The 12,500-nt window shown below is 46.6% G+C and overlaps 2 protein-coding genes across 9 annotated transcripts in view; one reads left to right on the top strand and one right to left on the bottom strand.

The window, feature by feature from the left end:
• LOC105893717 (SEC14-like protein 1) overlaps positions 1 to 12,500 on the bottom strand; it is a 436,978-nt gene that overhangs the window by 358,022 nt on the left and 66,456 nt on the right. The window lies entirely within an intron of this gene.
• LOC105902229 (translational activator of cytochrome c oxidase 1) lies at positions 2,360 to 6,388 on the top strand. 2 transcript variants are annotated; one of them, XM_031561497.2, is made up of 6 exons: positions 2,360 to 2,466; positions 2,802 to 3,094; positions 3,601 to 3,707; positions 4,141 to 4,274; positions 4,792 to 4,954; positions 5,554 to 6,388. In XM_031561497.2, the coding sequence occupies exons 2-6, from the start codon at positions 2,806 to 2,808 to the stop codon at positions 5,761 to 5,763; spliced, it is 903 nt and encodes a 300-aa protein (XP_031417357.1). In that variant the 5' UTR covers positions 2,360 to 2,466; positions 2,802 to 2,805; the 3' UTR covers positions 5,764 to 6,388. The 2 variants fall into 2 exon arrangements, with proteins under 2 accessions (XP_031417357.1, XP_031417358.1); XM_031561498.2 differs by lacking the exon at positions 2,360 to 2,466 and having other exon boundaries at positions 2,687 to 3,094.

The raw sequence follows: 12,500 nt of genomic DNA, 5'->3' as shown, positions 1-12,500 counted from the left end.
GCAAATTAGATGTATACTATTCATCTCTATGATCAATTTGATATCAGATCCACACACACACAAATCCAAAGACACTCACCAATGCCTTTGCCGACACCAGGATGTAACACACCAGAAGTGCGATCACTCCAACCAGGCTTGACATGCTTGTAGTTGTCGTGTCCAGATCCCCCTTCGGTGGACTATACCCCCTGTACCCTCTCTCTCGTGTCCTCCTGATACCTCTTCTGTGGACGGTACCCCCTGTACCCCCTCTCTCGTGTCCTCCTGATCCCCCTTCTGTGGACTGTCACGGTCCTCTCACGGTCTTACGGTGACAGGAGGGGTCCCAGTCCGCCCCAGAGACCTGCGTTCTCCCCGTGCATATCGCTCTCCGATCCAGCTCTGTTCCTCAGCTCTGACACCCAAAGAGCTCTGACAATGAGACACAGATGTCAAAATGATTTCTTCTTTTAAAAGATTTCTTTCTGGTTTCCCCTTCTTCTTAGAAAAAAAAAAACTTCAATGAAGATTACGCCAAAACGACAGTATTCCTCTTGATGATGATAGCGCTGAAAAAAAAAAACAGTGATAGAATCCCAGTCTTCCCTGAAGAAATCAAACAATGGGAAAGTCAAATCAGTGCCAATAAGTCCAATCCAGATTCCTTATACTCCTCTCTCTGTGTCTCTCTTTGAGTGTGTCTGTGTCTCTCTCTCTCTGTGTCTCTCTTTGAGTGCGTCTGTGTCTCTCTCTCTCTGTGTCTCTCTTTGAGTGCGTCTGTGTCTGTGTCTCTCACTCCTCTGTCGTCTCCCAGCCTATTCCCCTCACAGATGTACACTACTGAGTTCCTGCAGCTTTAGAGAAAGATTGCTCATCTCTCTCTCTCTCTCTCCACCTCCCACACCCCCCTCTCTCACACACACATACGTACTCTCTCTCTCTTTCTCGTTGTCTCTCCTCCAACTCTCTCTCCCCCTTTCTCTCTCCCCCTCATCCCCCCTCCCCCGCCACTCTATCTCACACACACGCAGGGATGGGCAAAAATCGAATCGTATTTTTATATGAAATACAATTTCCTTTCAATTTCATTTGATATGAAATACAAAATACAAAACAAAAGTTGTAGGAGTATCAAACTTAAAACACAACAGACAGCAACCACAACATGTGTTAAAATAACCGGCAGTATTCTGTATTTAAAAAATAGTAATTTATATTTTATATTATTATATTATTATTTTATATATATTATTGTATTTATTGCCAAGTAGGTTTACACCTACCTGGAATTTGCTCTGGTGTATAGGTGCATACAATGAACATAAAACATACAAACACAATAAGTACTACACATAAGAACAAAAAACGAAATATATAAGATACAAATATAAAAAATGTAAAAAGTAAAGTGGAAAGTAAAATGCAAAATGCAAAACAGGAGTGCAATGTGAATGTGCAATGTAATGTGTGTTAATGTAACACAGACTTGAGGTGTGGGGGCGGGATAAGAGTCCAAGTCAGGTGGGGGTCCCGGGCCTTGTTAATAAGGCCATTGGGTCATTTTAATAATATTCTTACAGCTTTTCACTGCTCAACAAGGCATGTTACACCTCTGTTTTGAGAAGGGCTGTATCAGGATGGGTATTCCCCATTCCCCAAACACTTTCAACGCCTGCACACTCAACATTTTACAAGCAGGTGTCATGGTCTGTGTCGCCCTAGGAGACAGAAATGTCACTTTTAAACCAGTTTGTGTTGGGCAGCACTTGTCCCCAGGACTATGAATGGGCAAAGCGCTCAGCACACTGTTCTATCTCCCAAAGACGCATGCAGTTCATGTGTATACTGTTTTGTATATGGCCCATCAAATACAAATTACAAAATACTATTTTTAATTTAAAATACATATTTAAAATACATGTATCAGAAATACTGCCCATCCCTGCACACATGCCTACACACACAAACACACATTCTCTCGCTGGATATGCTACCTGTCCTTCTGCCTGTTCCTGCTGAGAGCTGTTTGAGGGTTCCTTGTCCGACGGCTGTTTGGGAGTTGGCAGAGCTTGCTGTTCTTCACCTTCAGCCCTAAGTGACTGGAAGTGAGTTAGTCATGCATGTCTCCGAGCGGTGTGTCATGTGCCTGTCACACTACTACCTAGACTGGCTTGAAAAAAAATGTGGCGATTCAGTCACAATGCCAGAGAATAGAGTCAGTGGAAGAGGGAGGTTGTGTGTGCCACTTATTTTTTTTAATATGAGGTATTTTTTATTAGTTTTGTTCTCATTTCAAAACTGTTGTGTGCGACAGGGGGTGGGACATGACATCGTGGCAAGGGCGCCATCATATGGCCGACTTCATGAAATAACCTGACAGTTGTGTTGTAGTGGCTTTTATTTTGAAGTACAGACTTGCTGTTGACTCGCAGGATATCCGCGTGTCCCACTGACTGTGCCTCAGCCCTGTACCAGGGACACACTGTGAGTTTTGTTTTACATCTGTGACGTTAACACTGATTATATTCATACGAATTTTGCTCGTAGAAATGCTGCTGCACTAGCGTTAAGGTAGTGTTTCGCTGTCCCCATAATAGCTGTGCACAGAGCTACAGCTAACGTTAACTGTCAGTGCTGCTGCAAGTCAAATGGAATCTGAGAATTTCTTCTTAACTGCCAAATTTTGCTTTTCAAGTTTTGAGTGACGGCGATAGCAGTACAAAAAATAACTCTTAACCGTAACAATACGGCAATCGTCTGTATTTTCTAGATTAAAGGGTAACTTGTCTGGTGAGGTCTTACTTTGTTTTTAACTCAAGGGCAATGGCGGGGGCCGCGGTGTTACTGGCGTTCTTGCCTTATTCCTGCCGGGTAGCCCTGAGCCAGGCGTCTTTGGTTCCGAGAATCGGCTGCGTCACCAAAGTTTGTGCGTCAGTGTTGCCTTCACTCTCCAGATGGGATTCACGGCCAGTCCGGGGCATCCACCACACCCCGCCCGTGTGCGCTGGTCACAATAAATGGTCGAAAGTCAGAACCGTTAAAATCCCCCGAGATGCTGCGCGGGCAAGGATGATGGCGAAATTGACGATGATGATTCGGGTTGCTGTTCGAGGTAAGCATAAGTGAATGTGGGTGTGTACATGCACGAGTACAGCAACTTAATACGCAGAACAGTCAACACACACACACACACACACAGAGCTGAGAAACTGCATGGCCATCTACCAGACTTGAGAACATCACCCCTACACTGATAAATCCCACTCACCTAGGCAAACATGTTCCGCTAAATGCTTCACCTACAACGTTCAATAACAACTGACACTACAGTATTGATTATATTGATTCCAGGTGAAATCTATTTTCCTCCATGTGAGAACTGCATCAAAGTCCATGGTGTCTCTTGCTACATCTATGAGTTGTTGTGTGGTATGCAAAGTATGTAGCCTATTGAAAAGACCTAGTTGCATGTTGTGTATGCTGTATGTGGTCTGCATTCTGTACTGTGTCGTGTCGTGGCATGTGTGCGATTCTTGATGTGCACGATGACTTACATGTGTGAGTGTGTGTGATCACACCAAGAAACTCACCGTGTCCATCTTACTGTTGTTTGTGCAGAGGGGGGAACGAACCCCGAGTTTAACTTGGCGTTGGCCCAGATTATTGAACAGTGTCGGAACAAGAGCATCCCGAAGGCCACCATCGAGAACTCCATCAAAGGAGCCGTGAGTGTCCAATCACAATGAGGGGCAGAAATGAGTGTCCAATCACAATGAGCCGCTTGGGAGGGGCAGAAATGGGGGTCCAATCACAATGAGCCGCTTAGGAGGGGCAGAAATGCTCAAATATAAGGTCACAAATGAAGCCACAGACAAACATTTACCCCCAGTATGGTTGTGGTCATATGTTTAATGTCACAAATAGATTCATGCTGACATAGTGTTCATGTAGTGTTTAACTAAAGTTGCACACAACACTCATATTAGAATTAGAATGTGTGTTTCCAGGGAATCAAACCTCTGACCTTGGTGTTCTGTCTGTCTGTCTCTCTCTCTCTCTCTCTCTCTCTCTCTCTCTCTCTCTCTCTCTCTCTCTCTCTCTCTCTCTCTCTCTCTCTCTCTCTCTCTGTCTGTCTGTCTCTCTCTCTCTCTCTGGCAGGAGAAGTCCAAGGGAGGCACTCAGCACCTGTATGAGGTCCGGGGTCCGGGCGGCTACGTGGCTCTGGTGGAGGTTATAACTGAAAACAACAATCGCGCCAACCAGGAAATCAGACACCTCCTCAGCAAACACGGGTCAGAGCCAGATCCCCTCTCTCTCTCTTTCTCTCTCTCTTTCTCTACATGCTTTTTCTTTCACTTCCGTTCTCCCTCTCATTGCTGCCTGCCCTCACATCTCCCTCTCTCTCTTTAGGACTGCTTCTTTCTCCGTTAGTGTGAATACAGGTGTATGTTGAATGGGTGTGGGTGTATGTTGAATTCAGGTGTATGTTAAATACAGGTGTATGTTGAATACAGGTGTATGTCGAATGGGTGTATGTTGAATACAGGTGTATGTTGAATGGGTGTGGGTGTATGTTGAATACAGGTGTATGTTGAATGGGTGTGGGTGTATGTTGAATACAGGTGTATGTTGAATGGGTGTGGGTGTATGTTGAATACAGGTGTATGTTGAATGGGTGTGGGTGTATGTTGAATACAGGTGTATGTTGAATGGGTGTGGGTGTATGTTGAATACAGGTGTATGTTGAATACACGTGTATCGTCCTACTGCTGGGACTGTTTTCATGTGCATTTCCCTGGTTGTCCACAGGGCGGCAGTGTGTGACGGGGCACGCCACAGCTTCAGCAGGAAGGGCGTCGTCATGGCGACGCGGGGGGACATGTCGTCGGACCAGGCGCTGGATTTGGCAATTGAGGCGGGAGCTGAGGATGTGCAGGAGACAGAGGACGAGGAGGAGAGAGCCATGCTGCAGGTACACACACACACACACGCACACACTCACTCACTAGGGCTGAACGATTAATTAAAATTTTAATTGTGGGAAATAATATTTTTCACTAAATGTATCTAATATTGTGTTGGTCATATTGAAATCATTCATTACGATTTGTTGGGAAAAAAATTAGGATAAAATAAAAAAAATTGCATATTAAATCGCAATCGCAATATTGGATTAGATTATTTCCCCAAATCGTTCAGCCCTATCACACACCCACACACACACACGCACGCACACACACACAAACACAAACACAAACACACACACACGCTAACTCTCTCACTCAAATGATCAGCTTTTGTCATACTTGTTCTTACTTAAAATGAAGGCATAATTTCGAAAACACAAATTCATCTTTACAGTATCACCCTTTAAGGCACTTGACACATAAGTGTACATTTCTTTTTAAATCTTTTAAATTTAATTCCTGGGGATGTAGTGCAAGCTTCCTCCAAATAGGAGGTTTGTGAAGACAAGGGGAGTGGAAAAGACTCTCCTGAAAGATGACTTGCTGATGCATTTTTGCTGTAATGTGCAATTAGTTATTAAATTGTCCCTCTCCCCTCCTGTAGTTCATTTGCGGCATGGCTGATATGCGGGGGGTCCGTGCGGAGCTGGAGAAGCTGGGCGTAACCACGGTGTCGTCGGGGCTGGAGTACGTCGCCACGGCAACGGCGCCGCTGGGCGAGGAGCAGCTGAGCGATGCCCATGAGCTTCTGGAGGCGCTCAAGGACTACCCTGATGTGTTGTGTGTGTGGGACAACATCGAGGCCAGGGACTAAACCCTGATGTGTTGTGTGTGTGTGTGTGGGACAACATCGAGGCCAAGGACTACCCTGATGTGTTGTGTGTGTGGGACAACATCGAGGCCAAGGACTAAACCCTGATGTGTGTGTGTGTGTGTGGGACAACATCGAGGCCAGGGACTAAACCCTGATGTGTTGTGTGTGTGGGACAACATCGAGGCCAAGGACTAAACACCCCATCCTGTCTCTCTCTCTCTCTCTGAGGGGAGGGGAGAGATGGACCGATGGTAGACAGACAGACGGACAGACGGACAGACGGAAGGCAGGAGAGTCGAAGGAGAGTTGAAGCATTTAGGATTTCAGGATTCTATTCCAGAATGATACAGATGAGCAGACAGAGGAATGTGGAATCCTGGAGGAATAAAGGTTGATGAGCGCACGGGGCCTCTGTTCTCCGCTGGTGGAGGTCGGGACTGTTGAAGTGTCATGTCACTAATTTATCAGAAACAAGAGCCATGCTGTTGTCCCAAGTGTGACTTGTGGGTTTGTCTGAGTGTGGGTGTGGATGAGAGTGAGAATGAGGGTTTGAGAGTGTGACAGTGTGAGTGTTTGTGACCTGTACATTCAATCTGTGTTCTCAAATAAAAACAAATTTAAAGTATTTCCTTTCTTGAGCCTGGTTAATCTATGCTAACATACTGGATGTGACTATAAACACACACACTGCCAATGGCTTTTTAATATAAACTGCTACACATTCATTTTGAAGTGAAGTGAAATGAAATGATTTTGTATTGTGTTAGGTTTCCACAGTCAGAGCCAGTTCCAGAGCAGCAGTGGAAGAATTTGAAGGTCAGAGGGAAAGGTCGTCGTGTTTTTAACCAGGTCACAGTTCCGATAGGCGCCCCCCCCCCCCCCCCCCCTGCCTTCCCTTCCCATCATAGGAATGTGAGGAACCAGCAGACGCTCGATACAGACCCACATTAACAGTTGGACCACTGACCGTTGTATTTGCACTTAGAGCATTGATTGGTTGGCACGAAGCATCGACACGCTGGTCATCAATGTGTCATTCATGCTGTGCCACTGCTTCAGATGCTTTCCATGCACCCCCCTCACAAGCACCATCAGCAGTGTGTGTGTGTGTGTGTGTGTCTGTGTGTGTCGTCTGTGTCTTTCCACGCACCCCCCTCACCAGCACCGTCAGCAGTGTGTGTGTCTGTGTGTGTCGTCTGTGTCTTTCCACGTACTCCTCTCACCAGCACCGTCAGTTGTGTGTGTGTGTGTGTCTGTGTCGCCTGTGTCTTTCCATGCACCCCCCCTCACCAGCACCGTCAGCAGTGTGTGTGTGTGTCTGTATTTTGGTGTGTATGTATATGTTTGTGTCTAGTGCTTTCATTTCTATTGACTGCTCGGGTGAGTGGCCTGCTTGGGCGAGAGCAATTGATTGGTCCTCGGGAACAGCGGATGGATTGAGAGAGAGAGAGAGAGCGCCACATCTATCTTGGGTCGGGTCGAACCAAAAGGGCTCGACCCGGGAAGAGAGCGTCCGAGAGTAAACAGGAAGTGCGCCGAGGTGTCGGTCGGCACGTCTAAAGTGATCCGGAACGTTCCGCTGTCACGCGCAGACAATGGGAGACTTGCACAATCTGTCCTGCCTTCATCCTGTGTGTGAGCCAAAACAAGACTGCTCTTCTCATTAGTGCTATATCTGACCAGGTCAGCGTCGACACCTGGATGTGCGGTGTTTGGAAGAGCAGCGCACAGGCAGAGGAGGAGCAGGCTTCTGTGGGACATCTGTAGAGACTGAGACATCTGAAGAGATTATGGGACTGTCTGTGGGCGAACTGTGAGACTGTTTGTGGGACATCTGTGAGACTGTTTGTGGGACATCTGTGACACTGTCTGTGGGCGAACTGTGAGACTGTCTGTGGGACATCTGTGAGACTCTGTGAGACTGAGACATCTATAGAGACTGTAGGAGTGTCTTTGGGACATCTATAGAGACCGTGGGACATCTGAGAGACTGTCTGTGGGACATCTGTAGAGACTGTGGGACTGCAGAGTCAAACTGAAGAGATTGGGGAGATCTGTAACCCTGTAAATCTCAAACCATCTCAAACGGAGGTATCTTCAGATCAAACCAGCGGGACCTGGACAACATGGATAAGGTAAGCATTTTCAACAAACAACTCTATTTATTGTATTCTATGTATGAAGACTTGTAGGGTCAATGTAAGGAGTTGTTTGGTGGCTGCAACACCGATGGATTCAGTACAATGACTACTAGACACTGAGAACAGATTTAACTTTACATATATGATTTAGATTCATTCATTTAGCATTTGGAGACTTTTCTCCTGAAGTGACTCCCAGGACAGTGTAGACACATTGCCATCAGTGTGTGTGATCCCCGGGTATTGAACCCATTACCTTGGTGTTCTTAGCACTTTCCCTTACAGGAGCGTGTGTAACCATGGTTATCACCATGACAACACTGGAAGGAAGTTCTCTGTGGCAGTCAGATGAGCTTTGGGTTATTTGTTTGTTTGTTTGGCTTTTCCAAGGAAAGTCCAACTCTGCTGGTTTGGCAAACACTCCACTGAGGGAGATCTGTGATTGGCTGCAACAAGTGAAGAGCTGAGATTGATTGGTTGGTTTGTTCTCTGACTGTGATGAGGGAGAGTTGGGGATGCCAGGGAACGATGTGTGTCACGCCAGCAGTAAGCCTTTCCAGCAGTCAATCAACATCTCTCACGCACACACACACACACACACGCGCCAGCAGTAAGGCTGTCCATCAGTCATTCAACATCTCTTTCTCTCACACACACGCCCACACACACACACACACACACACTAGCAGTAAGGCTGTCCATCAGTCATTCAACATCTCTCTCTCTCTCTCTCTCTCTCACACACACACACACACACACACACACACACACACACACACACACACACACACACACACACACACACACACACACACACACACACACACACAGAAACAGACACAAGCCAGCAGTAAGCCTGTCTAGATAGCTCCTCATCCAACAGGTCTTTCACTCACACACACACACACACACACACACACCAGCAGTAAGTCTTTCCAGCAGTCAATCAACATGTCTCACACACACACACACACACACCATTCATTTTCCGGTGTGTATTCCGTTCATTAGTAGCCAAAAGACAGTTTAAAATGGTCCAAAATTATGATCGTACTGATGTCATGTTTAGAAATCTCACCAACACTCCTTCATCGTTTCTCTCTTGTAATCTCTCTCTCTCTCTCCTCTCCTCCCCTCTGCATCCCTCGTTCTCTGCTGATGTTCTCCATTCCCCCGCGGTCGGAACACCTGCTCTCGTCTTCCACAGGCCTGCCGTCCGGTTCTCTGAGTTCCTCTTTGGATTCTAACCTCATGAAGTGCTCCGGCTCTCGCCGGTTCCCCCTACGGGTGCTGAACCTGTGCCACTCGGATCGGGACGCCCACCCCGCCTCGCCCGAGACCGCCACCAGCACCCCCCTCCAGCTCCTCACCCCCGCCATTGTGAAGGAACGCTCGGAGAACCTCACAGAGAAGGTCACACAGGTACTAAATACCAATATGAAGGAACTTTGAGAGAACCTCACAGAGAAGGTCACGCAGGTACTAAATACCAATATGAAGGAACTTTGAGAGAACCTCACAGAGAAGGTCACGCAGGTACTAAATACCAATGTGAAGGAACGCTCAGAGAACCTCACAGAGAAGGTCACGCAGGTACTAAATACCAATGTGAAGGAACGCTCAGAGAACCTCACAGAGAAGGCCACGCAGGTACTAAATACCAATGTGAAGGAACGCTCAGAGAACCTCACAGAGAAGGTCACGCAGGTACTAAATACCAATGTGAAGGAACTTTGATAGAACCTCACAGAGAAAGTCACACAGGTACTAAATACCAATGTGAAGGAACTTTGATAGAACCTCACAGAGAAAGTCACACAGGTACTAAATACCAATGTGAAGGAACTTTGAGAGAACCTCACAGAGAAAGTCACGCAGGTACTAAATACCAATGTGAAGGAACGCTCAGAGAACCTCACAGAGAAGGTCACGCAGGTACTAAATACCAATGTGAAGGAACTTTGAGAGAACCTCACAGAGAAAGTCACACAGGTACTAAATACCAATGTGAAGGAACGCTCGGAGAACCTCACAGAGAAAGTCACACAGGTACTAAATACCAATGTGAAGGAACTTTGATAGAACCTCACAGAGAAAGTCACGCAGGTACTAAATACCAATGTGAAGGAACGTTCAGAGAACCTCACAGAGAAGGCCACGCAGGTACTAAATACCAATGTGAAGGAACTTTGATAGAACCTCACAGAGAAAGTCACACAGGTACTAAATACCAATGTGAAGGAACTTTGAGAGAACCTCACAGAGAAGGCCACGCAGGTACTAAATACCAATGTGAAGGAACTTTGATAGAACCTCACAGAGAAGGCCACGCAGGTACTAAATACCAATGTGAAGGAACGTTCAGAGAACCTCACAGAGAAGGCCACGCAGGTACTAAATACCAATGTGAAGGAACTTTGAGAGAACCTCACAGAGAAGGCCACGCAGGTACTAAATACCAATGTGAAGGAACTTTGATAGAACCTCACAGAGAAGGCCACGCAGGTACTAAATACCAATGTGAAGGAACTTTGAGAGAACCTCACAGAGAAGGTCACGCAGGTAGGGGTGTGGGGAACACCTGCAAAGAGTACTAAATACCAATAACTGATTAATAAAACTATTCATTGATTAGTCCTATAACCAATTCATCACCTTCAAAAGTACAAAATATAAATAATTGATTGACAAAACATCCTGTACGCACGCACCTACACACACACGCACGTACGCACGCACGCACGCACGCACGCACGCACGCACGCACCTACACACACACACACACGCACAAACACACACTGCTATTTAAACCAAACCAGAGGAGCAGATATGATGCTCTTTTTTGTCAATGAAATTCTGTGTCCCCTTCCGCTCCCCTCGTTGTGGAGTCGAGGGTGAGGGCGAGGGTGAGTGGAGCGGGGCAGATCATTGATGCCCGGGTGCTATCGTTGGCACGTGGGGCGCAGTGTGGCGGGGCTTTTAGTGGAAACATCGTTAGGGCACTGGTGAAGGGGTCCAGGGGGGCACAGGAAATCGGTTCAAATTTATACACACAGCAGCCCCGGGCACTGCTGTCCTGGCCGACTGACATTGTGTAATTGTATGTGTGTGTGTGTGTGTGTGTGTGTGTGTCGCTGTATGTTGTGCCTCCCCTCTTGTGCATTTGTGTTATTTGTGTGTGTGTGTGTGTTATTTGTGTACTTGTGTTATTTAGATGAGTCAAATCAGGACAGTGGAACAACAGTGTTCATGAAAATAACCGCCCTCCCCCATCATGTTGCCATTGACAACAACCTATGACCCCTGACCTGTATCTCTTGAACTCTTTAATTAGTTTTGTGCCTCATTCCACATTGTCCTCGTAGTCATATGTTGTGCCCTATCTCTTGCTCTGTCCCATGTCCCATACTATTCTCTATTCCTCCCATACTATTCTCCATTCTACCCATACTATTCTCCATTCTATTCTCCATTCTATTCTCCATTCTATTCTCCATTCTACCCATACTATTCTCCATTCTATTCTCCATTCTACCCATACTATTCTCCATACTATTCTCCATTCTACCCATACTATTCTACATGTCCCATACTATTCTCCATTCCACCCATACTATTCTCCATACTATTCTCCATTCTACCCAGTGCTTCAGTGCTTAGTGCATTCAGTTGCACTTAGTGTAATGATGAGAAGTATTCTGGCACACTAGGGGCCAATGTCTGCCTCCGTCAGCCTGTCATGCTGCTGTGTTCATTCAGTGTTGAGGGCATCTGACTCTGGGTTCATTCAGTGTTGAGGGCGTCTGACTCTGGGTTCATTCAGTGTTGAGGGCGTCTGACTCTGGGTTCATTCAGTGTTGAGGGCGTCTGACTCTGGGTTCATTCAGTGTTGAGGGCGTCTGACTCTGGGTTCATTCAGTGTTGAGGGCGTCTGACTCTGGGTTCATTCAGTGTTGAGGGCGTCTGACTGTGGCTCAGGTCTTACTGTCTCTGCTGTCACAATATGGTGGGAAGTATCTGTGTGTCCGACACACACGCACACGATGCATGCACACATATACACACACACGATGCAAGCACACATATACACATGCACACACACGATGCAAGCACACATATACACACACACAATGCACACACACACACACACACGTACACGATGCATGCACACATATACACACACACGATGCAAGCACACATATACACATGCACACACACGATGCATGCACACACACGATGCATGCACACATATAAACATGCACACATATACACACACATGATGCACGCACACACACACACACACACACACACATACCCGATGCACGTACACACATATCCGATGCACGTACACACAAACACGATGCACGTACTCACACATGCGCACACAGTGCACGTACACGCACACACAAACAATGCACAAATGCGCACACACACACACACACACACACACACACTCACAAACACTCACACTCGCTCCACTTCACAAGTTCAGCTGCTGCCCATTGCTGTTCTGGAAGAGTGTATCTCGCCGCCGTACATTGTGTGCCTGCGTGGAGGGGCATGTTTGTGTGTGTGTGTGTGTGTGTGTGTGTGTGT

Source organism: Clupea harengus, chromosome 23 (genome assembly GCF_900700415.2).
Source record: "Clupea harengus chromosome 23, Ch_v2.0.2, whole genome shotgun sequence".
NCBI lineage: Eukaryota > Metazoa > Chordata > Actinopteri > Clupeiformes > Clupeidae > Clupea > Clupea harengus.
This window is presented reverse-complemented; position numbering and strand designations above follow the sequence as displayed.